The sequence below is a fragment of the Xenia sp. Carnegie-2017 genome, unplaced genomic scaffold (assembly GCF_021976095.1).
Source record: "Xenia sp. Carnegie-2017 unplaced genomic scaffold, XeniaSp_v1 HiC_scaffold_6, whole genome shotgun sequence".
Taxonomy (NCBI): domain Eukaryota; kingdom Metazoa; phylum Cnidaria; class Anthozoa; order Malacalcyonacea; family Xeniidae; genus Xenia; species Xenia sp. Carnegie-2017.
Genome location: NW_025813526.1, coordinates 1,049,697 through 1,077,097, shown reverse-complemented (window position 1 = coordinate 1,077,097; position 27,401 = coordinate 1,049,697). Strand labels below are relative to the sequence as shown.

Sequence of the window (27,401 nt, the reverse complement as noted above, 5' to 3'; positions counted from 1 at the left end):
ATCCAAGGAAAAATTTATAAAATTCAGAGAACAATTGGGAGTTTCTGAAATCAATTAACTTTAGTCTTCTTTAATAATGATATCCTCAAGTAGGAGTGTTAGGAATGACGATACATTATATGTGTATTAAACTAAGTATAAGATATCTAATCATAGTACTAGTCACATGATCTGGTAAACATTTCCTATTGAATGCTATTTATTGTTATCTTCTGTTCTGCTGGATGCCGCATAGTTTAGGACAACGCTCATTATGTAACTTAATAATGCGTAACTTAATAATAAACTGCTTTAATAATAAATTAACAGAAGCCAACATACGTCTAAAATTTGTCTACTCCCCACTGAAATAGTGATATTTTCTTGGCGATCGATGTTTGTTTTTACTTTTGGCAACGGAAATTCCGTCAAAATTTTTTATTTCTTATCGTTTTTTCGACAATTTTTCTGCATTGTACCATGCTTAGCTTATACCTAGCGAGATATCTACGTAGAAAAATGTAATCGACGAGAATGGAGGTTGATCCGACAAACTACTACCAGACGGTAAATGCTAAAAAATAGATAAAAACATTTTATTTGAATATTTTCAGTTTTATGCACATTTTTTTATAAATATATCTTTTATGTGCATCATTGATGTCTTTTTACGTTTAAAAAATGTTCATTGGGTCTTTTTAATAGAAGATATATATTTCAGTTTCCCACTGTTTATATTAAAATGTTGCGCATCAAGGTTATTCGTGATATACGTTGTGCTTATTTTCTTTTCCTTTTTATTGGGTTTTTTACACACAACATATAAAAATAGGACATTGTTTACATGACATATGTTATTTGTATTGATAAATGATATGAAAAAAGCTTTTTAAATAGTTTATCTTGCGAGAATCGTTACTTTTCATTGTGACACACTGAGCTATATATGTACTTGCAATGTTTGCGTTTTCGTGACATGAAAAATGCTTCTTAAAAAAACCATTTTCCTCTTTGTTCGATGATTCAAATTTTTGGAAACTTTAATAGTTTCTCTTATTCATTCATGTATATCACTCACAACCATGCACTACTATCTTTTTTCTTGATAAAAGCAACTAGTTTCTGGGACTCGTTATGGTCCTGCTCTGTGTATCATTACTGGTAATTTTGACTTTTTCTCTTTCTTAACCTTGGCAGCTTCATTAACTGCTTGTCTGGATATTTCAATGAAATTTGCTATATTTTCGGTCGCTTGGTTTCAACAATCTGTGCTGCAAGCATTGCTTTTGACCATCTTTCGCTTTTAATGTGAACGAAAGTTAAACTTATATTAAATGGTTTTGATTTCCGCCTTTTGGACATGTTCGCTCCTCCAATAGTAAAATATTACTGACGCACGTATTTAAGTTTTAATTGCGCTATCTGATGAATGCGCTCATAGTACATGACGTTTCATATTAGGTGCTGGTGAAAATGCATTGTGGGCTTGCTTCTTGTCATGGAATAAACATAAAACATGGCGGCAAACTAATTTGAATACGAGGGGAGCGAAAAATGTTGTTGGAATTAAGTGGACTCTATAACAACTGGAAGGCTAACTTGGCCGCCATCTTTGAAGGCTGCATGATCGCCGCCATTGAGGGTACGGAGGCTAAATACATCACTTCGAAATTGACGGATTTTTTGCACAAAACTCTTTGAGCCAGCTTAATGTCTAAAAACCTTAAAAAATGTTTGGACTTTAACATAAAACAAGTTTGAACGACATTTGTATATGTTTAAGCTGCTTTTTAGAACGATGAAAGGCGAACTTTTTTTTGGCACGTGAAAACATGCCTTATAACTGGAATACAAAACTGACACCCCTCTTTTTTTTTTAATTAGAAGGATGTAAAATACACTTGTCTATCCTTATAATATTGTTTGAATCTTTGAAAATGAAGCTGTCAGGGCAAAAAACGATGTTTTTCGGTAATTTTTGTGTTTCTGAGCAAAATTAGCTCGCCCCAGTCCTTTTTGAAAGATTAGAGCGCAAACAAACAGAAAACATATTGCAAAATATTTCAAAAAGTTGGCAAAAAATATTTTGAATTCGTTTTTAAAAAAACTGTTATGCCATATTGTGGTGTGATTATTAGTTGCACCATTAAAGAGACGATATTAAAAAAGGGTCAATACCCACTTAAAAAAAAGACAAAAACACAAATGACTTTCCACATTCATAAGTTTGAAACACTTTTGAATTGTAATAAAATACAAGTATGAAAAAGATTATAGAATAATAATATTATCGAATCATGATATATTTTCACAAATATGACCAAACATTTTATGCTCATACTTTTATGTCGTGTTCTTACATGTGTTGAACATTGCAAAAATAACAAAGAGACCAAAGAAGCCATTCCGACATAGTGCTTTACATTGCTCCACAAGAAACGACAAAGAGAAGTAACATTTAGCAACGGTCTCGAATAAAAAGCAAAATCTTAGAATTCCAGTGCGATCAATGCGCACTTAAAAATTTGGCTTTGACTTTCCTACTTCATAAGACTTAGCATAAGCTGTAAACGTTTAAGTAATAATGTTGTACGTTTTTTAAGTCTTGTCTCTTCAAATATTTTGCCATTGCCGGTCCCGAGTACTGATGAGAAACGAAGAGGCTTTAATAAAGACTTGGTTTTCTTTATGCTGTGTATAAACGTACATAACAGCAATTGTTTGAATAATCAGTGACATTATTCAAAGCAAAATCATTTGAAAGTTGCGTAAAAGCCTTATTTTTCAATGATGAAATCAGTAAGATTAAGGTTCAAACATTTCTACAAAACTGTCTTCAAATTAAAGGAAATGCCCTTTTTGAGGTTCTATATTATCAAAATTTTAGAATGGCTCGCCCCTTTGGCGCTCGGCATCAGTCACAAAAACTGCTAGATCCACCCCTGCTATGAATATTCAAATATTTTTTATATAGCATTCATATTTTTTAGCATTCAGTTCCGTCTAGTATACTTGAGTTAGTTTGTGGATCGATCGTGATCAATTCTTGCTAAATATGTTCCTCCTAGAAAATATCTTGTTGTGGCATAAACTAACTCTGTTAGATGCAATTTTAAAGCACAAAATGTGTAAAAGAAAAGATACCAAATCAATTTTTTCACTTTTTCAACTGCCAAGAAGCCTAAACAAACATCGGCCGTTGAAAAATTACGCATTATTTTATGGCGGAGTTTGACAAATTTTAGATGTATTTTGGCTTCAGGCAATCATGGGACAAAACTATAGGAGTTATCGTTTCAGATGTACTTTAGTTCAATGGATCGGCCACTGAAGTATGGCAAAATGGCGTCTCTGCCTAACAACTACAGAGCTATGAATAAATCATTATTAACCGGACTGCTAATCGAAAAATATTAATCTATTAACTTAAAATTTTGCTGTTCTAGTATCCTGATCGTATAAAATCAAAATCAGAGTTTTTTAGGAATTTTACTATAGGCAAATGCCTTAGTTGCCTACCCCTAGATCCGCCACTGATTGCACTCGTCCTTCGGATAGTCTTTAATGGCTTATGTTTTTCTCAAATTGCACTCCAAAGTCGAAACCATGCTATTACATATACAAGTGGTAATTGGCAATGACGTCTGGGCGCAGACTACACTGAAGCAGTCTTAAGCAAACTCAAAACAAAGCGCTCCTGTTGAAAGAAGCGTTGAAACGACTCTAACTTTCTGCTGCAAAACAGAAGCGACATGAAAATGCTGAGGGATGATAAGTGATTAAATATAGCGCAAAAGTCAGCATACGTGAGTTTTTTAAAAAATTCGCTCCATTTTCATTTTTAAAAGATTATTCATTTGCATATCGTAGATTATAAGTCGCGTTTGGCCCACTTTGTTCCTTATCTCTTGGCGCGCACAAATATATTTACCAGTGTTGGCTTCAAATAACCGCTAACAGTGAACCATGGTCGGTGAAATATTTCTTTTTAATTTCCAATTAAACCATCGCTTGACATTTTGTAAAAGATCAAGTATGAAACACTAGTTATTCAAAAAGTAAGCGTTTTAACTTATTTTATCGCCAGTTGCGTGCTACTATTGCATGACTATGTACGAAGCTTGCAAGTTGCAATGTCCGTACATTGTTTACATATTTAATAACGTCATAGGCAATCATGCACGCTGTGAATCACGCGTGAGGATCACATGAATATTATCATAGTATTTTTTATGTTGCATATCAAGTTGCATACACCACGTGCTTGGAGACGGAGCTTATGTAAATTTCTTTGCATTGATTGTCGTCTTTGTATTTTGATTGTTGCGTTCTTCCACCATCATGACTTTAAGAATAATATTTTTGCTAGTAAATTGCTCGAATTGTTTGAATTTATGTGTTTGGAGCGTATTGAAGCAAAATATGCGATTAATACATACTTTTAACCTTACTTAGAATTGCCTTTAAGCTTTTTTGGATTTAATGATAGTTTGCTGTTTGCAACTTTTTTAGTGTCAAGTTGATATTTACTAATTATTGTATATCATGCAAATAAATGTGTTTACCGGATTACCCATGATGCCCAGTTTAAGAGAAAGGATCTGTATACGATATGTTACACAACAATTGAAAACGCATGACATAATATATTTTTGCCTTTCTCACTTTACCGGTGTCATAATATCAGGCTAGCAATAACAATTATAGCATTTTAATACGCTTGACGACAACAATATTTTTCTTGCAATAGATCTTGGCAACAGAAATTATGAATATAAAAGATATTTTTGTAATAATTTTCGTCGTAGCTGCCTACGCATCGGCGAAATCTTGTAACTTACCGCCAAGCTTGTGGTGCTCATCGCGTCAAGTTGCAATAAAATGCGATGTCGAAGAACAATGCCATCCGTATTTTTCACTACTCTCTAGGTCGAACGTCGAACTCGTGAACTTTACGCTTTACATGGAAAGCCTGTGTCCTGATTGCCAGAATTTTGTTAACAATCAATTATGGCCTGCATTCAAAGCCGTTGGGGAAATAATGAATTTGGTTATTGTGCCATACGGCAACGCTATAGAGAAGAAAAATGACAGCAAGTGGAAATTTATGTGTCAACACGGCGAGGAAGAATGCTACGGCAACTTAATCGAGACATGTGCCATACACTACAACCAAAACGCTTCTGTCTTTATGCCTTTTATCCACTGCATCGAATCATCAAGTTTATTGCCTCGAAATAACGCTCCTAAATGTGCAAAAAAATTTGGTTTAGACTATTCATTAATTATCTCGTGCGTAAAAGGTCGTCTGGGCAACGAGTTGGAACACAAAATGGCTAAGAAAACCAATGCTCTGGAACCACCACACACATATGTGCCTTGGGTAACCTTGAATGGGGTACACACGGACGCAATTCAAACTGCAGCTCAAGAAAATCTTGTCAAGCTTATTTGCGACACATATCAAGGTAGTCCAAAACCTGACGCTTGTTTACCAAGCAAGTCAAAGACATTGAGTAGAGCATAAACCAATTACTTGCTCAAAATAAACGAAATGAATAAACACATACGAAATTACAAGGTCTTGATTAATGCATGATTCAAATTATACCTTACTTAATATTCAATTATTTTTAAATTTTAGTACTATTATAGATACTATAAGTGATTAATATCAGTTTTGTGACAAACAGTCTGCAATGTGTGATTCATGACATATATAGCAAGATTCAATGTTGCAAACAACTTGCAAGTTTAGTTGCACTATATATTGGCGGTTCAATGATCTAGTGACCTGAAATTTTACTCTAAACTTTCCCTAGCATGTTTAACATTTTAATTTGCATTATTTCCAGTCCATAAATACTACTAGCCAGATCAAGTTCAAGAAAAATGTTTACCGGAAGTGCCAATGAGCATAAGCGAACAGTTTTGATTTTGTCTAGGAGGTTGAAGTTTAGAGGCAATGTCTCTTATGTACACTTGCAGATTTCAAATATTAGTGTTAAAACACCCAATGAATCACTTAAACCAAGAAGTAATACTACTGGTTTATCAACAATCTGAAATTCTAACGCGCACTTTTTGGAGTTGATACTTTACGTTGAATATGCTGCACTCAAATTTGAAAACGTGTGGCCTCCAAAAGCCACTAACTTAACAGACTTCGATTTATCAATTTGTTCACCATCTCTTACTGATTTGAATAATTTAAGTGACAATACATTGCTTCTTGCCCCTGTATCCACTTTTAGTTTTGCTTCATTACCATTTATATTAAATGACCTTAAAATTTGGCGGATCCAGAGTACGTCAAAATAAATTACTGCAGCACATTTTGGCGTATATTTACATTTCTAAACACTTTAGAGGCCAATCCATTGGTAAAATTGTATTCTTTAGAAATTAAAAACCAATAGTGTTTTTCTGAATGTAATTTGAATTTAAAACTGAGGAGCTATAATTTATTTTGACGTACACTGGATCCGCCACTGAACATGAATTTCTTTCTTATCGTGAATCTGATTAAACTTTCCTAGTTTCATCAGATGAATCCTCATCACGAACTAAGTCATGGATCTTGGGCTTTCTATTACATCGATGTGATTGCTTCCCTTTTTTTCTTTTGTTAACTGCTTAGAATTTTTTAGAATGGCACATTCTTTTAAAGTAAGCAATCTTACCACAACCATGACACTGTTTTCCAAATGCAGGACATGCTTGCCTGTCAATCTTATGTCCTCCCCCGCAATACTTACAGTTTTGTGAAGCTTTTTTTCTTAAATAGTTTATATTGTGTTTGTCTAAATTTTGTTTTGATAATTGTCTTCCATAATTCCGTTTGAGGATGTCCATGCTTTCTTTGGTCTCTGCCGGTGTGGTCGCTCGACCTTCACTATCACGAGCCTATGCTGCGTATACCAATGACTTTTCTTTCTCAATTACTTTTCGGATACTGCATTTAATGAAATTTCTACGGAATACTAAAAATTTGCTACACAATTTTTTAAAGAAGATTAATGTAATGTCCTACAACAGATTCAATAGAATATTGATACTGATATATTATACTAGAATGAGTAATTTAGTGTAATCATACACTTTTTGGCCTTTCATTTTTTGGTAATCTTAATACAATACATCATGTAAAACATTATTAACAAACTAAAATTCTGTTTAATACAGATATAAAGATGATAATTAAAAATTCAAAAATTATTGAAAAATTTTGAATGCTGTAATTATTAAACAGCCATAATGTAAATAAATTCAATTAAGTTAAAAATACATACGGATAGTTCAAACTACTCTTTATTGTGTCAGTATGTAATTTAACTTCTCCACATTAGTTCATTGTTGGCATGTTTTCTACTTTCCCTTTACCAAATTGTTTATCATAACATTTCTCACGTCGCACCCAAATCAATTAAAACCTGTACCTAAATCAAGAAATGCGATGATAAATTTAAAAATAATTAATTCGTGCTAGCATTCCATATTAACATTTGATAAACATTGTTGCGGCCTTTTTGTAGTTGTGTCCAATCAATTTGTTAAGGTGAAAAGTTGCAATGATTGCCTAACTCCAGTTGTCAATATCAATAGAGCCCCTGTTTCGATTCCAAATTACACAAAAGGAAATTAACACTTAGTATTTCATTCTAAAATTTAATTATATAATGATATTAATAACTATATAAACTTTTAAGCTGGCACTTATAAAGGTAAGGCAATTACCTAATTAAGACAATAGACAATCATACCTGTCTATACAGCCTTTTGCAAATTATTTCAGGAAAATATTTCAGGTATAATAGTCTTCTGTCATCACCCTACATTCTTTAAATACTCGGGAGCAGTTATAAGATAACGTGCTACATACTTGTTCCACCAACAAGGCAGTTTAGGTTGCAGGATATTCTAGAATTGTGCCTGAAAAAGGACTGGCCCAGTGCAATATTGTTAAATTAAATATAAATTAAAATTACTGCTGCTTCTACTTCTGTTCGTATTTTAAATGAATACTTATATCGGCATAACCGTTATTACGTTTTGATAGGAAATATTTATATTAAAAAGCTCAACGGATACTTACAACTAAATTTGAGTCTGATATTTCTCTAGCCAGAACAGTTACTGCTAAAATTGTCAGTAGCTAAATAGAGCTCTTCACCATATTTCGTTCAATACTTTAGCAAAATCAGTCGGCCAAGCTAACAATACTCATTTGTTAATTAATACCCTCGCTTTTGTTGTCGAAATCTCTCTGATTTTCGCTAGTCATTCGCTGAATTTCTCTATTCTCACAAGCCATCCCGCTAATTACAACAAAGTACATTTCCATCACTTCCTTGTCAATACCCCAGCTTTTGCAGGAGAAATCTTCATGATTTTAACGAGTTATCCACCGAATTTCTTCAATCTCACAAGCCATCTCGTTTACTATCAACAATATATTCCCATCACTTCGTTGTCAATGTTGTAGAAAATCTTCGAGATTTTTACGAGTTATCCACGGCCTTTCTCTGCCATATCAAGCCATAAAGTAAATGGTTTGAGCCAGGGAGTATCGGTAAATGTTTGTAAATGTCGATCGTCCAGGTTGGTATAGTCCTGAGAAGGACTGTTTTTGTTGTTGTCGAAACGTCAGTCAACACCAACAAAAACAGTCCTTCTCAGGACTATACCAGCCTGGACGATCGACATTTACAAACATATCAAGCCATCTCGCTTACAATATCGAAAAGGCATATTCCTATCAAGATATTGAAAAGTTTGTAAAAACATCAACATAAACACAGCTAAGGCATTCTTCCACACGAAGTTTGTTTGAACGGCTCCTCGCCAGACGCGATATAAACTTGTTGCCATAACAACAGGAAGCTCTGTTTTCCAATCAAATGAGTTAATCGCAGTCATGTGACTCAAAGTACTCCGTGAAGGCAGTGAAGGCATTGAGGGTATTAAAAATACAAAGAGTTAAATCGCTGATTTTCGAACTAAAAAATACGGAAATGAACCACCTTACATTGCATTTTAACTTATTTTACACAAATAAACTCATATTTGAAAAATTGATGAAAATACGCTAATGTATGTGTTACTGAAACAGTCATATTTTTATATGTCATTTAACATTCATAAATTAAGTAAAGGCATTAGCAAAATCTGCAATTTTAATTGAGTCATTTAATATGTGATGTCATCCGGTGGTGCTCAAGTGCACCACCGGCACCACCGGAATAAGAACCCCTTTCCCTATACTACTTTCGATTCGGTTAGGAAAAATTAAACTATTAGCTAAAGAGACTGCCTGACTACGCTATTCACTTAACCTGACTGGAACATTTCACTGTTGCAGCGACAAAACTTGTACCGATCAAAACATGGCCATAATCTAATTATATAGTGTAAACTAAGACGAATCCATTCAATTATAAGTTATTTCTCTTTGTTGTTTGTCCAGTTTGTTTGTAAGTTTCTTTCATTTCTTTAAAAGTCTTTATCCAAAAGAACAAAAAACATGTAACTTCAAAAGTTACAGTTCGTCCAAAGGGCGATTCAGAGTTTCTCCAAAATTAGTGGCTTTACTGCCAACAAAAAGGTCTTCTCGAGCGAGTATTTCTTGCTTTGTGAGACTTTCGTCCTTTGAATAAATTCAAAATTTTGTGAATGACGGTTTAAGTCAAATTCCATTAATATATAATTACCTAACGCTAGAAATGAATTATAACATTTACAAATAAGCATGCCAAAACTAAAGTATCAATGCTTATAAACTTGACCGAACACTTTTTCTATTGTTTCAGACACAGGTTCAAAACAGCTATTTAGTTTTGAAACAAGTACTATTGGAATGTCGTTGATATCCAAGCTTTTACCAAATCAGTGGTCGCAGCCAGGGGCGGATCTAGGGTAAGTGAAGTAAGTCACGCGACTTACGTACAATTGCAATTTGCAAAGAAACACACAATTTTTCAAATGAAATTTGATCGTTAATGTTCTAAGAGACAACTCCACCTAGCAGACTTTTATGTAATCGCCCAAGTTTTCTACGATTTTTTGTTCAAATTCGTGTTTTGTCGAAAAAACCGACAAAATTTCAGCAGTACTGTATGTCTTACCGAATCGGGTACCTTGACTTAAAATTGGGGTAGTCTGACTTTCTCAAGCTTTTTAATAGAGTCTAAAAGACCTATTAATCAGTGCCGGATTAACCATATGGCAGAAGCGGCATATGCCGCGGGCCCCGCGCTTCTGGGGCCCCGCGCTTGCCTTTGGAAAAAGAAAAAAAGGGAAATAAAACGAAACGGCCAAGACTAATTGAAATATAAAAGCGTGAGGCCCAATTCCAAAAACGGTAACACTGCAAGTATCAATGATTCACTGGCAAAATATAGGCTATATTTTGCAATGGGATAGGAGATCCATTTGTATCGTCATATTACATGTTGCAGTTTCCGTTAATTTAGCTACACCTATTATATTACATAAAGTCTTTCGTCTGGCAGTAGGATTGCAACTCGATATTGTTGTAGTCTCGACTTTCAAACCGTATTGAATACTATCAGACTTTTTTCGATTCATTTTGATAATTTTGAGATTGCTGTTGTTTGTGACTTGTAAGTGTTGTTGACAAATTCAAACTGGAGATATTCAAGGTATTTGGCTGAATGCTGAAGCAGTGACGGCGACGCTTGGTAAGTTTTGATGATTTACTAACTGCCGTGAGCCGTCTGCATTCTTACGTTTCCTTGGTTACATGTTTATTCCTCATATATAAATTGCCGATTTATATGAAATAACAATATATTTCAAAAATGTCCTGAATTCCTGGCAGCTCCAAAGGCCCAAGAAGCGTATGCGTGTTTGATTTATTTTCTCACAATTCTGTATGTGCGATAGTAAACCGTCAAATCGTCCTTCTATGTTTTTGTGAAAGTAAATATTACTAAAACGTCACTTTCAAATTTTTTAGGTTTGCTAATTGCTATAATATAGTTAACAATTAAAGAATGAGTTCCACCAGTGGGGGTGGCAACCGCGACCGCGACAAAAATCGCAAATATGCATCTGGAGCAGCAAAACGAAAGGCAAAGGATGAACGAATTTTACGGGAAAGTAAAGTTTTAAGTAAAATGCCGAAAATATCGGAACTGTTTCCTCCGAAGGCTGATGAAGGTTCTTCTGAGCTGACTGCTGCAGATGAAGCGATGACAACAATGGCAGAAGCAGTTGAGGAACCCGACACCGGCGACACATCCAAGGAGTTGACATCTGGTGATACGTCCATTTCCACTGATAACAATGATGGATACTCTTGTGATTTGGGATTATGGCCTACTGATATTTCCGACAATATGAGAGAGCACTGGGCAGGTCAAGGGAGTAGTCAGTGCAGAAATTCCGATGCCGATTTCAGCGCAACATCAACAAGATATGAGGGAGATGCTTACAATAGACGATGTCAAAAAACTTTGTTCACGTACACACATGAGCTTACAAAACAGCAACATCCTCGAAACTGGCTCTGCTATTCACCATCCAAACATGTCGTGTTCTGTTTTGCGTGTAAACTCATGACTGACAGCATCGTTTTTGGAAAACAAGGTTATAATGACTGGAAACGCGCATCCCAGTCAATTCCACGACATGAGAAAAGTTCAGCGCACCGTAATGCTGTTTTCAGCTACTCCAACGTAGCGATGCTGGCTGCCGTATTGATTCAGAACTGGTCACACAGGCCAGTGATGAGCGTAACTATTGGCGGGCAGTACTTGAGCGGGTAACAGAAACCATCCGTTACCTTTCCGAGCGAAGTTTACCATTTCGCGGCACTGATGAGATCGTTGGATCGCCAAAAAACGGTAACTACCTGGGAACATTAGAACTTATATCGATGTTCGATCCATTTCTAGCGCAACACATCAACCGTAATGCAAATAAGGGAAAGGGTCACACATCCTATCTCTCAAAGACCATTTGCGAGGAATTCATCCAACTGATGGCAACTCGAGTTCGCGAGCAGATTTTACAGAAGTTAAAGCTGCAAAGTATTTCTCCGTCTGTGTAGACTCTACCCCAGATATTTCCCACGTTGATCAACTGACATGCATTCTTCGATACGTTTTACCCTCTGGTCCTGTCGAACGATTTGTATCTTTCCTTAACATACGTGGACATAGCGGAAAATTGCTAGCTGAAAGGCTACTAGATTATTTGAAAACCAATAATATAAATATTTCGGATTGCCGCGGCCAGTCATATGACAATGCAAGCAATATGAGTGGGAAATATAATGGTATGCAGGCCATTATTCAGCAACATTGTAGAATAGCACAGTACATACCCTGCGTTGCCCATTCCCTTAATCTTGTTGGACAATCATCTGCCAGTTGTTGTCAAGAAGCATCAAGATTCTTCAACTTCCTCCAACGATTGTACTCTTTCTTTGCTGCTTCAACGCATCGTTGGAAAGTTTTAACCGACCAACTTTCAAGCAAGAGACTTCCAACGGTTAAACGTATGTCTGATACTCGATGGTCAGCACGTGCAGATGCTACAAAAGCTCTAGTAATAGGATACGAGGAAATTAATGCTGCTTTAGACGAGATCCATGATGATGAAGATGAGAAGCCTGAAGCCAAAAATGAAGCCAATAGTCTTGCGTCTGATATGGCCCAGTTTGAAATTGGAATTCTGGTAGCATTATGGCATCAAATCTTGCAACGATTTCAGAGAACAAGTCAGATCCTGCAATTAGCTGATCAAGATCTCAACACTGCTGTTGCATTATATGAATCGCTGATTGAGTTTGTCCTTTCGCTGCGAACCAGATTTGAAGAATTTGAAGCCAAAGGAAAGGAGCTCAGTGAATGTGATCAATATAAAGAAGAGATCAAGCGCGTGCGTAAAAGAAATCGTCGTAACGACGAGCCAGGATCAGCACCTGATTTGTTGCAGATTCCAGCCGACAAGTTTCGCACAGGTACTTTCCTTGTAATAATCGATAGTCTGGATGCTGAGTTGCGAAAACGACTGAGTGCTTACATCAACATTGCTGAAAAGTTTGGCTTTCTGCGAAAGCTTACAGACCTGCCAGCTGAAGACGTGTTGGAAAACGCACAAAGATTGCAAAAAGCATTTTCCACTGACCTCGAAGTCAATTTGGGTGATGAATTGCTCCAGTTTTCTAGCTTTCTCAACACAGAATTCGTGAAAAGAGCATTAGATGCGAGTCATGCAGCTGCACCTCATTATTCTTCAGCTCGAATTGGATCTTCTGCTCAGCCTAGTGAAGACCATGACATCGATGTAACATCCGATGATGATGACGACATCAAAGTGAACGTAGACTCCCTAGAACTGCGTATATACAGGTTTCTTGTGGGAAATAACCTGGAAACTGTATTTCCAAACACTGTTATTGTGTTTCGCATTTACCTCAGTATGATGATATCAAATTGTTCTGGTGAACGGTCGTTCTCGAAATTAAAGCTAATAAAGGATCATCTTCGTTCAACCATGACACAGGAACGACTAAATAGCCTTGCTCTTCTGAGTATTGAAAGTGATGTTCTGCGTAGTATTGATATGTCATCCCTGATTAATGATTTTGCTCTTATGAAATCCCGTAAGCATAACGTTTATAAGGCTTAACACTTCTGCACAGTAAAACCTTTTACGTCTTTTTTTATCGTGTTTATTATATTAGTCTGTTTAATATTGGTATGTAATGTTTGGTATACGTACGTGATTGTAAATTGGAATTATATTCAACGTATTGGTTTAAATAGGCCAAAATACGAGGTTTTATTGTTTGAGTTAAAAAAACAGTTTTTTATTGCATTTTGGTAAACACAGGGGTTGGGGCAAGGGCCCTGCACTGATATTATGCCATGGGCCCCGCAAAATGTTAATCCGGCCCTGCTATTAACCAATCACAAACAAATGGTTTGACTTATAAGCGGGGTGACCTGATTTACTTTAACTTCTTAATGGAGTCCAAAAGGCTCTTTGACCAATCACAGAGACACAGATTGACTTATAAGTGGGGTGGCCTGACTTAACTTCCAACCTTAAACGGGGTCCAGTCAGTGAATTTATTAATTTCGAGATCAGAGCGAGAAATACTGAAAAGCTTTAATCGATAAATGAATGAAGGTGATCTTTATCTTGAAATATACTTTTGTTGAGATATTTTTTCTAAAAGAACAAATCCGTTGAAAATATTAATGCTCTATGCTATGGTCAAAATAACATTCTAAGTGACAAATTGCAATTCGCGGATCTTTAATTATGTTTACATTGAGGCGGACTGTGATGTTGTTTACAAAAGATCGAGCTCTTGGAAATAATAATAGTGGAGACTTATCAGCGGAAGTTTACATCCCTGTCAAAACGGTGCGATAAATAACGTCAATTTTCCTTCAGTTCAGATTGTTAGTTCAACACAAATTGATATAATGTGCGTATTGTTGAAATCCACCCAACCATTATTAATATGATATACTATTCAAATTTATCGTCTTTGGAATATAACAGCCCAGTAAATATAGCTATATGCGATTTATGGTTGGTGTTATTTGCCTGGAAAGAACGATGTGGGGTATACAATGATTATGTTGTTCTTATAATTATCGAACAATTACATTATGAGCAATTGTTATTGTTATGACAATTGTTGTTGACTTTACAATTGCTAATTATCTTGGCGATTCTTTTTATCTTAACCATCATCTGTACAGTTTTACAAGTGCCCTAATGTGTTTCAATATATTAATTTACTTTATGAATGTACTTTACACGGGTTATTTGTTTAATATGTTGTCATTGCTTGTATTTTCATTAAGATGGCTTTACCTGCACAATATTGTGTCATTGTAAAATATGAAGTAATAAACTTCCCTATTGTGTTATAGTGGAGATGAAGTAGAAATTATTTGCTGATATTTGATAAAATAAAAGGTCATTTCGAACAATAACAACTAATGACAGTAAATGGGAATTTCTTTAAATTTTCGCATCAACTAATGTTTTTGTTGACATTTGATCTTTACTGTTCAGCTTTATTTGATGAGTAGGTCAACAAGAATAGTTGGTTGTAAAATATCAATGGCCGAAACAGGTACAGATCAAACCGAGCGAAAACTCGGAATTGGAAAGTGGAATGAGAAAAGAAGTAATGATGGTAACCATTCCAAAAGATATTAATTTCATTGACCATATTCTGGAAAAGTTCGTCCAAGTCCAAAACTGTACGAGTTCTAGCATGGTGTAAGAGCTTTGTTGACAACATAGTAAGTAATAAGAAAACCAGTGGTGCATTAACGACAGAAGGCTCTCAGGTGATGATAAAGCTACTGATCAGACGAGCGCAAGCTGAAAACGAAGCGATGGAGAATTTCAAAGACGATTCTACCAAACTTAATCTTGAAAAAAATCAAGACGGAATATACGTTTGTTAGGGAAGGATCCAAGGGGAATATCCGGTGTATCTTCCTGCAAAGCATTTATTATTGGAGAAAGTTGTAAAATGAGCTCATATGCTGACCTTGCAAGGGGCGGTCGGACGTATCATGAGTAAATTTGGTGAGGAATATTGGATTCCAAAGTTGAGATCCATTGCAAAGAAGGTGTTGCGTCACTGTTACGGATGCTACGGTTTCACGCAGTGTCCGAATCGACCCCACCTGCAGGTAATGTTCTGAGAGAGAGAACTGAAGGCACAACACCTCACGAAGTAGTAGGTGTAGACTACGCAGGTCCAATTTATTACCGTCACAAGAAGAGTGAACGTAAGTCTTGCATCCTTATATACACATGTGCCTTGACGAGAGGACTTCATACAGAGCTGCTACCAGACCTAAGCCGTGAAGAGTTCTTTGCAAGTTTAAAGAAATTTGCTGCCGTTCGAGGTCGACCCAAGAAAATGATCTCGGACAATAGAGAAACCTTCCACGCTGCATCCAAGTTGAACAAGAAAGCCACAAAAAATTAAAAATTTCTTGTGTTTCTGCGGGACCATCAAGTTCAATTTGAGCAAAGCAAGCTGGTAGGGAGGTCTATTTGAGAGAATGGTTGCGTTAGTGAAGAATTCCCTTTAAAAAGTCGTTGAGGCGGCTAAGCTTACTTACAAAGAGTTTCAAGACGTATTGTCGGAAAATCCAGACAGTATTGAACAATAGACCGTTAACGTACTGTGAAGATGATGTACAACTACCGTTGATTACACCAAATATGATTTTAGGGAAGGCGAATTATCTTTTGTAAGTGCCTAGTAAAGAAATAGAAGACATCGATCTACGAAAGAGATCGTTCTATCTAAAGAAGTGCAAAGATTGCTTCCGGCTGCGTTGGAAAAGGGAATACATGAGGGCACTTAAAGAACGACACGATTTAAGAATAAAGGCAAACGTATGCAATTGAAAGAAGGAGATGTGGTGCTTATTAAAGGAGAAGAAAAGAACAGAGGAAAGTAGAAAATCGAATTTGTGACTGACCTTATACCTGGTCGAAATGGAATAGTGAGGGCAGTCAGGCTTCGTGCTGGTAAGAATTATCTGGAAAGACCAACTTGTTGAGTTAAGTTTGATTGAGAGCTGTCAAAATATTGGGAGTTGTTGTTGTAAAAGATTTGTGATGGAGAGATGTAATCTAAGAGATGGACAATAAAAAGCAATTATTTAAAATTTGAGTTTCCTCAAACTAACTGTGGGAATCAAACAAAATTCACCACACATATTCAGATTAATTGCTTTCAGTCTCCAGTTTATGATCTGTGCATGTCTATTGTTTTACTTGACCAGTTTCAACGGCTGATGAGCCTTGATTTTTAAGAGAAACCCACAACATCTTCAGAGTATGCTTCATTTCGTATTCCGACATCAATGACGTCATGTCTGACTTTTGTATGACGTCATAGATTTTTGACTTTTGAAAATTCCTAGATCCGCCCCTGGTCGCAGCTTTGGGCTTTTATAACACCACACCCAGTTTCATAAAACAGTAACTAACCTTGTTGACATCAGCTTCGTGAAGCAGATGTGTTACTTCCGAATCTAGAGCATTGTAGTTTACAGGGAACAACCATGTTATTACTTCAGCCTAAAAGCAATAATTAAATAACAAAGCTTGTATAATATTTAAGGTCCACAAATGCTTTTTTCTAGCAGATTTTTGATTTTCAAAATTACGTATTTATCAAAAAAAGTACACAGTTAGAAAAACCTTCCTAAAGTGACCAGCGCGCAAGATCTACAAAAACCTTTGATGGAATAGATAGTTGGACTTCCAGTGGCTCATTGGACAGTAAATTATTTGTAAATACTAACCAATTTTAGAGTGAGATTAATGTTGCAGAAAGCCCATTTGAAATAGCTTCCACACGAAAATGAAAAGGCTAAAAACAAATTTAAAGTACAGGGTTAAATTATGAAACATGTTATTGAAGCTAACAAAGTTTCAGGAAATTTGGCTTATGCAAACGCTTACCTTTCAAATAGCTTATAATTTTAGGTTTTTTGCTTTTAAATGCAATTTTTTTGAAATAACTTTTATCCATCAAAGATGCATTAATGTAACTTAAATTATTGCAACTACAAATAACTGATGAATGTTAAAAAAACGGCAACTAAAAAGAGAAACGCAAAATAAACCGCAATTTTATGCAAAGCGTTCATGTGCAGATTGGTGTAAAACTTGCTAGCCTGAACAACATATGTCTTATTTTAAACCTGTGTGTCAAATGTGGTAACACTATTGTTACTCAGACAATGGTTAGCATTTGCAAAATTTTTTTTGTCAAATGAAGTATTGCTTGTCTAATTACCTATTCCACCAAAGGCTTTTAAGGATAAATCTATTATACTGTGTTTATACCTGAACAACTAGGAAAACGTCTCCTAAAGAGGTCAGCGCGCAAGATCTGCAAAAGTCGACGGAGAACTTAGCAGTTTGTTAAACGTAATTAGCAAAAGTCTTCTTTAATAATAACTTACTAAATGAATAGATACAGTAATGTACATTTTTAAAAAAGGTGTAAGTATTGGTTATTTAGGTTAAAATCATATCACAACAGGCATACATCTTTAAATCTGTGATTCTAACCTTGTTGAGTTTGCCATCGCCATCTTTGTCTCTTTCTCGAAGAAAAAATTCTTTCTCAGCCTCTACCCAGGCTGGCTTTGGTTCTTCGTATTTCCCTAAAATCACGATTTTTAGTGTGTTTTTTAGCAGGGGAGTAGGAACATAGATAATTACAGGGAAGAGGCTTCATAAATGCACGAGGAAGAGTGTTAGGCTTCTTTACAATTCATTATTCTTAACGGATTGTACCATGCATACATGAATATGAGTCTTCCTAATTATTGCTCTTCCTACACCCATGCGTTTTAGAAACCAGAACTAAAAGGATAATTAGGATGTGCAAAAAACAGAGTCAAAACTATTGCAGCACTCTTCAATATCATATGTTCTTACTGACCGATGTACTCCTCAAGTGAAACGTAGCCATCATCATCCTTATCAATTCGTTTCAAAATTTCTTCTGCAGCAACATGATGCATTCTCCTATATTCTCCAGGATGAAGATATGCCGAGTATTCTTCCCTTGTTAACATATTGTCGTTGCTTAAGTCGGCGGCATGCCACTTTTTTTTGTTTATTTCTCGTTTTCTGCGATAGTTATCATCCACATCTCGGTTATCGTGATCTAAAACAGCACAGAGAATCATAAAGAGTTAAAAAATTCCTAGCCAAGACAAGACCTTTGTGTGAATTGCCCATACTTTCGCCACTGAAATCCCATATTGAAAGTAGCACAAAGCTAATTATCTTTATAAATGACAATTTAATAAAGTAAATGGTTTGAACCTGGAGTATCGTTACATGTTTGTAAATGTAGATCATCTAGGTTGGTATAGTCCTGAGAAGGACTGTTTTTGTTGTTGTTGACTGACGTTTCGACAACCTTAGCGGTAGTCATCTTCGGAGTCAAATGACTGTACACATGATAATGAATGACATTATGTTAAAGGAGAAATATCAGTATTAGCATAACTGACCTCAAAAGTTTCAAATTCACAATAAATCTATGAAATAATAATACAACCACATATACATGAATACATGTGCATGACACGTATGAAGCAAAATTAAATATTTGAACAGTTACAATATTCTATCATCACATCCTTTTGGAGTTTAAAATCAAAACATTTATAAATCTTCAAACATTTTCAAATCTTTAAAAATAACACACTTGAGCTATATATTCATAATTATGTATTACCATGAGTGGGAAACTTAATCCAAATACAGTGATAATTAACAATATCTTTTAATTTTCTTGTAAAAGGACAAAAGCACAAATAGCTTGCAAAAAACCATGATGGGTCAACTAAAAATGCTGCTTTATACAACAAAACCAGTTTGTGAGCTAAGCAGGAAATAAAAAAGTAAAATGATATTTTGTTTGCAGATATAGCAAAGAGAACATTATAAGTTTTTACTGATATAGCAACTCAATTCTTTCTGTCGAAACTAACAAACACATGTCAGCTTTTGAAGAAATGCATTTGTCATAGAAAATTTGCCATATGACTGATTTTGTTCGTCTGTAAGGTCTACAAAGATAACATGACAAATCAACCAAATGTGATATGTTAATAAGTGCAGACGACTAAAGAAAATTGTTTTCTCATACATTCAGATTGGTTACATATTTCGTTTTGATTATTTTCACCAAAATTCAGCCAATCTGCATTGCGTTTAAGCATTCAAAAATATGACGAATGTGTAGATAAGTGTCACTAGCAGAGGTTTTGAAAAATATTTGCTACAAACCCTAAGAAAATTCGCATTTTTCAAATGCCTAAAAATACATATATCATACAATATATTTACTCTATAAGTTGATTGGATAAAAAACCTAAACAGATTTCTGGGCAGTCTATGATGAAGTAAAGTTACAGCTGCTTTATTGCAGTCTTGCATTTGAAAAGAATGCAAATAAAAACCCTTCATAGATAATTATCTTAAAATTCAAGACTGATCACACTACAGGCGGAACAGTGATGGTATTAACTGTCAGTAGATCTTAGAACTCTTGATAACTTTATTCAATATTTTTACAAAATCAGTTGGCCAAGTTAATATTATTCTTGTGTAAATTACTATCTTCGCTTTTCTTGACGAATTCTCTCTGCTCTTCATTGAATATCTCTAATCTTGTATGTGTATTCCTGGACATTTATGTTCCTTGTTTGATCTTCGATCACACAGTCGGGAATATAATCATAATCCGAATGACATTGCGTTCTATGAGAGCTTTTCAATCAGAATACAACTCCGAAATATAAATTTTGACATTAACAAGCGCTTGACTTGTTCCCACCATTGAACTATAATAGATGGAAGGCTACCTGTGATAGAAAAGCCTGATAATTTTTTCAAGCTAAATGACCTCCACACGCGTGTCTGGAGGTCAATTTACGTGTATCACACGCTCAAAGCTACATATTACGCTAGATTTATTAAAGAAACATTTTTTTACCGAAGTCTTTTTCTGATTTTGTTCAAAAAATAAACGTAGAAAAGTATTGTGGCATTAAAGGTGATGGGACTTAATTTTTATTCAGTCAATTATGACGGTTTCTATTGAAAACGTAGTTTGAAATGGAAAATATCAGCGGTGGAAATGGTGAAAAATAATGACATCGTTCATTTTATACACATTGGAAACATTGCATAAAGTACTAGTTTATTTCGAAAGAATTCAACTTGATATGTCTAATGATTTATATGAGTCTCTCATTGGAATATTTCGGCATTTTTATGTAAACGTATTTGTAGAAACCATTAGTTGTTGTAAAAAATGTTGTTCGAAATAAGGTAAAATGAATGTATGTTTTTCACAAAGCTAAATTAACTGAAGTTATGAAATGCAAAAAATTTATTAGATACATATAAAATGAAACGCTTTGGGAGGATTTCCTTTGCTGATGCATAATTTTATCTAACATGAGATGGGTATTTTTTAATTTATCTTTTATAACCAAATCTCGTGTAAGTTCGTAATAAAAATTGTATTTTTTTCTGAACTTGTACGTCGAATTAATAATAATGGTTTGGGTAAAAATAAATTTCCAAAACTGATGTTTGTTTGAAATTTTATTTGCTTTTTTATATATTTTATGATGTTCGTAAGCATCTTTCGCATAATAGTGGCTGCTTTGGAACAAAAACGTCTTAGTTTTTAACTTTGAACTATTTGTCATCATATAAAACAAACAACTCTAGCAAAATGCCTTTTAGTTATGTTTGGCCCTTACTTCTTTAGAAAAATTTAACTGTCGAAAAATTTTGAATGCTTGATTTTAAGTTTCGTTTGCCATATAAAAACAAAAAAGGATTTGTGTTTTGTTTTAATAGCAAAGAGTATTTTAGCAGACTGTAATTTTAATTCGAAAGTAGAAAAAGAAGAGAAGCTGTTCAATCAAATTTCAAATGCTTGTATTTCAAAACCTGTGAACATGTTACATGTGTGAAATTAATAATGCTGCTGACAATAACCAAAATCTCAACAGATTTATTGGGTTTTTTGATAATTTTAGCTAAGCAAGCTTCAAAGAACAATTTGCTATACTGTTAATGCTTGATCATTACGTTTGCAAGGTATTAAAGAATGAGTGTCGCGGTAATGCTTTGCGCGCTTGTATTTACATTTGTTAATAAAATTATGCTATAGTATACAGAGTTGCATAATCAATTAACTACAATATTGCACAAAATGCCAGAAGTTAAATAAGATCCAGACTTGACTGTGTCCCATTAAGAAGATGAAGACGATTTAAACTATTACAAATCAACTGTTCAATAACCTGATCATGAACAACAGGCTCTAGTTCAAACTGCCACAAACCAACCTAATGTGGCGCCATTTTAGAGGTAAGGGGAGGGTGGGAATGGCTGCCTGTGCATGGCTAAGCGCGCAAAGCCTTACCATGATACTCATTCTTTAAGTAAGGATCTGATTATGTTTCCGTGAGAAACTTAAGTATATGGAACTATTGAGTTTAATATACTGTGTATTGTTAATTAAAGGTGTCTTAAAATGAGATTCTATGATTCTAGATTGTACTTGTTATGATGGATTAAAAGCAGCTGAGGATTAATTTAAGCATGGACAAGCATTTTGCATAACTCGACTAGATCAATTACTGAACTAGTCTTGTCCCTATGGGCACAATTTTATTCTTACTTGAACTAAAATATTTTACTCAGTAGTTCATATAATCGGAAATGTACAACAGTAATAATAATGCACAACTTAACCCGCTTCATAATTGTAAACCACAAAAAAAGCAACACACAGACAGACACAGCTATAAAAGCATGAAAAATATTAATCACAGCAGAAACCAAACACGTACATTACCCCACAGAAACAGTAATATAAGGAATCAAATTACAGAAAAATAGGACGTGGCAAATTTGCACTGTAAAATACTGCAAAATTGGTATGTGTTGTGATCGTGAAGGAATCTTCAAGTATTTTAAAGTGTTCTATTCTATGCACAAAAAGCAAAGGAATATCCGACACTGTGAACCACAGTTAAAACGAACGAGGCATGGCAACAACCGCATTCGCATTGGTCGCGCGACTAAAGCGACTGCCCATGTGTTTTCAGTCTTTTGACCTTTACTGTAAGCCATGGTAAACACCAAACTCAAACATTAACTACCCAAAAACTAACCAGTTGAGTCATCAATTATTATTATACACTCATATGTCAAAAATATTTTCTCTTAGCATGAACACTGTCTGGCCAGGAGACGCCGAAATTAAAACGCTATAAGCTTTAACTCGCCAGTCACGTCCGTTTTTTTAACAAAAGCATAACAGCGGTAACTTCAAATAATTTGAGCATTTTGATTCATTCGACTTTATTTAGGGCCTATTCATATGAGCCGTGCTAAACTCGTTTACGTGCTGACTCGCTTTGCCTTGAGTCCTCTATTGGGAGAGTTAGGACATAGGGTCTGGGGCGAGCGCAGAGCCGCTATTTTCGTTCTTTATCTTAATAAACGCTGTATAAGATTGTATTACATGTCAAATATTTAAAGATTTTTGTTAAAGATTTCGATGTTAAAGATTTTTTGCGGAGTTTAGGGATCAAATTATGCATATATTCGGATAGAATACCATTTTTCGGAATTTTCTCAAGATTGTACCTGTTTTTGTGAACCACGTTGATATCTACTTTTATTTCTGGCTTACAAGTTCGTGCATTGTAACTGACAGTGACCCTGTGCCAATGCCAGAGCTTAATTTCACCTTCTTGTTTTTTTCTTTCGAAGAAGAGCAAAAATTTTCACTTTAAAGTAGGTGTGTAGGATCTTCGTTATTTCCTTGGTGGCAATCTGGAAATTGCTTTTCCCATGAGCTTTACTGCTATCAACAATTGCTCCAAGGATGCTATGCTTTTTCATTTTATGCTCTTCGTTGGCAACAGTTAAGCTTTCGGCTGTGCAAAATAAATTTCTTAATTCATCTGATGTGTATACCAGGGAGGATCCAGTGTAGTCACGGAGCTGAACCAAGCTTTGTTTTGAATCACAGTAGCCGTGTAATTCTGGCTCTGGACAATATGTTGACAAGGCTTACACGCAACCATTGCAATGATTATTTAGCTTCATATATTGATGCACTGCATATCCTCCAAGATTATTTAATCCTGATTATTCTGAAGCAGATAAATAAAGATTTAAGTCGTCCTGATCAATTAAAATGACATATCTTCTTCAATGACATCCTTGAATGTAAATAATGTTACATCTTAGAAAGAAAGACATTGTGTACCTTCATCATTGCCATTAGAAGAAGTTAAGAAGTTAATTTGTCAGAAATGCATTGTAAACTGTAATTATTTGTAATGAATTTTTGAAATCAAGGGTTGTTGGTGTTGGATTTTTCAATCTAATGGTTGAAAAAAGATTGTCCAATGCATCTTGTGTAAAGCAGCTTGTCAAAAAAAGTTTGTGCTGTCTCTCTAAAACAAAGCAGTTCTGCAGCTGAAGATTTGTGTTTGTTGCTAAAATTGTTATCTTTAGGTTATCGTCCTGTTGTACAAGCTCTTTGATACATTTAATGAATACTAAATTTGTTGGGAAATTGTATAGAGATTATATATGCGTGTTTTACTTCGCAAAGCCTTGCTGGTTTTGGGTTGAAATTTTCACTCTTGATCACACATAGCCATTGTTTCTTCTTGCCAAGTTTCTTGATCCTGATCGTATGCAAAACATTTTGAAACCGTCGGAGGAGCGGTTATTGCACCCAAAAGCGTAACAAAACACCTTATTTACCTGAAAATCTTTCAACACTTGCATTGTCTGATGTGAAATTACATTGTAAGTACTAGCTTTGAGTCAAATCAAGGAACGAAAATTGCTGCTTTTTGCCATGTGACCATATTTGGCCAATCAACATGTGTATACTAGAGAACAATAGATGTCCAATCTCTCCAAATAGAGGGCTCTGGCTTAGCCCGGCTAGTTTATTATTTGATTCGCATGAGGCGGGCTGGCCCGAAAAATACAAAAATAATTAAGTATGTGCGCAGCATAACTGTCCAAATCCCGATATTTCATGTTACTTTTATAAGCTAAAAGAAACTCAATGAGGTTTTGCATTGATCTGTGGCCACCAAAGTTATTCCTTGGCTTGCTCAGACTTTGCATGGAACTGTCCTTCATGAGCATGCGCACTAGTACGATATTTGGCTCTTAATGCCGGGCTAGCCTGCCCCTTTTACATAAACCTGTTAATTTATGTTGAAATCGCGGCAAGACGGGCTAGCCCGCCTTTCATATGAACCAAAATTTGAAAAATGCATGCAAATACTAGGCGATCTCTCACTACTGCCGAACTAGCCTGGTATTGTCATCATCATGAGAAACGAAGTTACCGTTGTCATGTATTTTATTAAAATATTTAGTGGTTCTCGAAAGTATTATATGAAAAACACATTGCATTTTGAGTCTATACTTTCACTCAAAAGGCTTTTTGTAAGCTAAATCTTAAATTTTTCCAGCTCTAAGCTTTATAGATTTGCTGTCTTACTCGTTTGCTTAATGCTTGCTCGCTGCGATAACAATTAAGAATTTTTAACTATCCGCTTGTCATAATCGAAAAGTTGGTTTCCGTTTTCAAATCAGTTTACATTCTCTAAATTCCAAAATTTTACACAATGTGATTATTGGTTTAAGTTTAACTCACCCATAGTATGACCATAGTTTCTAAGCTTAAACTCATCCCAAGTTATCAAATCATCACCATCAATATCAATTTGAGTCCATCTATTATTCACTTCATCTCGCAAATGTTTCAGTTGAATGTACTCTATCCAGGATGTAAGCTCCTCCTTTGTGATATTATTGTTTCCATCTGTATCAATCTTGTCAACAATTTCACTAAAAAAACAAAAAGCAAAATCATATGCAGCCTTTGCATTTTTTAAAATTTATAAATTTCATAGCAGTTTTAATTTAAATGTAAAATGTAATAGTCTATAGGCTTGTGTGTAAAGTGAATATAAGAAATAATGAAAGTAGTAATGGGGAATTTCTGACTGTTGTGGGTCACGAGTTAAGATTAGGAGTAGTGATAATACCAGAGCATGGAATTGAAGTTGGCATTATATTTATCGAAGTGGCTATTCGTACGGCACCCGTACTTCTATATATAATTTCGTACAGAATTGATATTCGTACGAATTTATGCGCATGCTCTGAGATACTATCTTATTGAGTTCTATAAAGCCTGTTTTCCACTAGCCACGTATCGTAACGTATTGTAGCAAAATGTAACATGGTGCATGCGTGCTTGTACCTATCGACCATCAAATTCGTAAGCACGCATGCGCCATGTTACGCTTGGCTACAATACGTTACGATACGTGGTTAGTGGAAAACAGGCTTAAGATCTGGAGGGTGGAGTAAGTCTGGTATTTAATGCAATATGAGTACTTGCTATTATATATAAATCATAAGCATACTAATTATTTAATAGCCTACGACAATTCTAATATCTATCTACATGATTCACGCATAGCAGCTAAGGTCTATTATATGTAAAAGTATGAGTGCCATACGAATAGCCACTTCAGTTGGTCTAGAATTTTTTATTTCATATGCTACAAGTGTCCCAATGTCACGCTGTAAGTGAAACCATTTTGTTGCAAAACCTAAAGTCTAACGTTAAGTGTGTGGCCCCAATGGTCTTAATTGTAAAGATTTAGATTAATCTGCTTCTGTGATAAAAAATATTTCTACCGTTTATATTTTATGGATTCTAGGCATTAGTACTAAATTTGAAAAAGTTAGTAGTTAGTAGATAAATTATTTAGTGCTTTATCAAGAATTAGACATGTTTATACGAGATATATAAAATGAAAAGTTGTTGTTTTAATTAAAAGCCAATACTTTTTATGACTTAACCTTAGACGCCGTCTTCTCTCCGCTGGCGTTAACTGCTGGAATTCCTTTTGTTCATCCTTATTCAAAAACAACTGGCGATCGTAGTCTACATTATGAATACCATCAACATAGTAATCATTTTGTCGAATACGAGGAATACCATTCACTGTAACGTAATAGCAGAACATGAAGGCTATCATATTGAACGCACGAGCTTTCATTGTTACGAACAACCAGATTCAGTTAATCTCAGACTACTATTGCAACTCCATTTGGTAAAGGCAATTTTTATGATTATAATGAAGAAAGCTCATCACCATAATTTTTACTTTGGACAACATAATGCACCGTTGTTGACGTTGTGCTACGCCTGCATGGCAGGTGAAAGGTCAAACGATGAAAATCCTTCGCAAGATGGATAGAACATCAAGCTATACTTTGTAATGAAAATATCTCCCAACTACAGAATGCAGCAGTGCACCGCTAGTACTAATTAAATTCATACTCTATTTAAGAGGCAAACACATATTTTTTTATTTTTGAAGAAATCATGGCGATGCCAATGTTATAAAAAAATTCACCGACTGCGTATCAGATTTCAGCCATGTCAAAAAGCGCCTCAGCAGAACGTCGAAAATGCCACGTTGTGCACATTGACGCGAAGCAACGCAAATTATGATCGAAAATTTACATGTCTGTTAGTTTGCGTAAAAGAAATAGCAAGGAACTTGGTTCAACCCTATTGTAATGCTATCAATTAAAAAAAGTATTTCGCGTGTTTATATGGATTGAATTTTTGCAATCAGGTGTTGCGCTTTGAATGTCTGCAAATTCTCAGGGAAAACCCTTAAAACCACAAAAGCATTTAAATTTCAATTTTGTTTAAAAGTTAAGCAAAAATTATAACAAGCACAAATTGAAAGTTTGTGTAGGTTTACATT

The 27,401-nt window shown here is 35.0% G+C and overlaps 2 protein-coding genes and 1 long non-coding RNA gene across 3 annotated transcripts; 1 reads left to right on the top strand and 2 right to left on the bottom strand.

Moving 5' to 3' along the window:
* The first annotated feature begins 4,650 nt into the window (after positions 1 to 4,650).
* Positions 4,651 to 5,671, top strand: LOC124457973 (gamma-interferon-inducible lysosomal thiol reductase-like). The gene has a single exon (XM_047008101.1). It carries the CDS (start codon positions 4,748 to 4,750, stop codon positions 5,504 to 5,506), a length of 759 nt encoding a protein of 252 aa, XP_046864057.1. The 5' UTR covers positions 4,651 to 4,747; the 3' UTR covers positions 5,507 to 5,671.
* A 1,350-nt stretch (positions 5,672 to 7,021) lies between these two features.
* LOC124457974 lies at positions 7,022 to 8,541 on the bottom strand. Its single transcript, XR_006952923.1, has 3 exons — positions 8,075 to 8,541; positions 7,743 to 7,922; positions 7,022 to 7,418 (listed from the first exon to the last, which is right to left on the bottom strand). It is a non-coding gene; the product is annotated as an uncharacterized LOC124457974 (long non-coding RNA).
* Positions 8,542 to 9,073: 532 nt separating this feature from the next.
* LOC124457969 (calumenin-like) lies at positions 9,074 to 26,823 on the bottom strand. Its single transcript, XM_047008100.1, has 6 exons — positions 26,482 to 26,823; positions 25,262 to 25,455; positions 18,464 to 18,691; positions 18,088 to 18,182; positions 16,996 to 17,085; positions 9,074 to 9,625 (listed from the first exon to the last, which is right to left on the bottom strand). Exons 1-6 carry the CDS (start codon positions 26,679 to 26,681, stop codon positions 9,518 to 9,520), a joined length of 915 nt encoding a protein of 304 aa, XP_046864056.1. The 5' UTR covers positions 26,682 to 26,823; the 3' UTR covers positions 9,074 to 9,517.
* Positions 26,824 to 27,401: the final 578 nt, after the last annotated feature.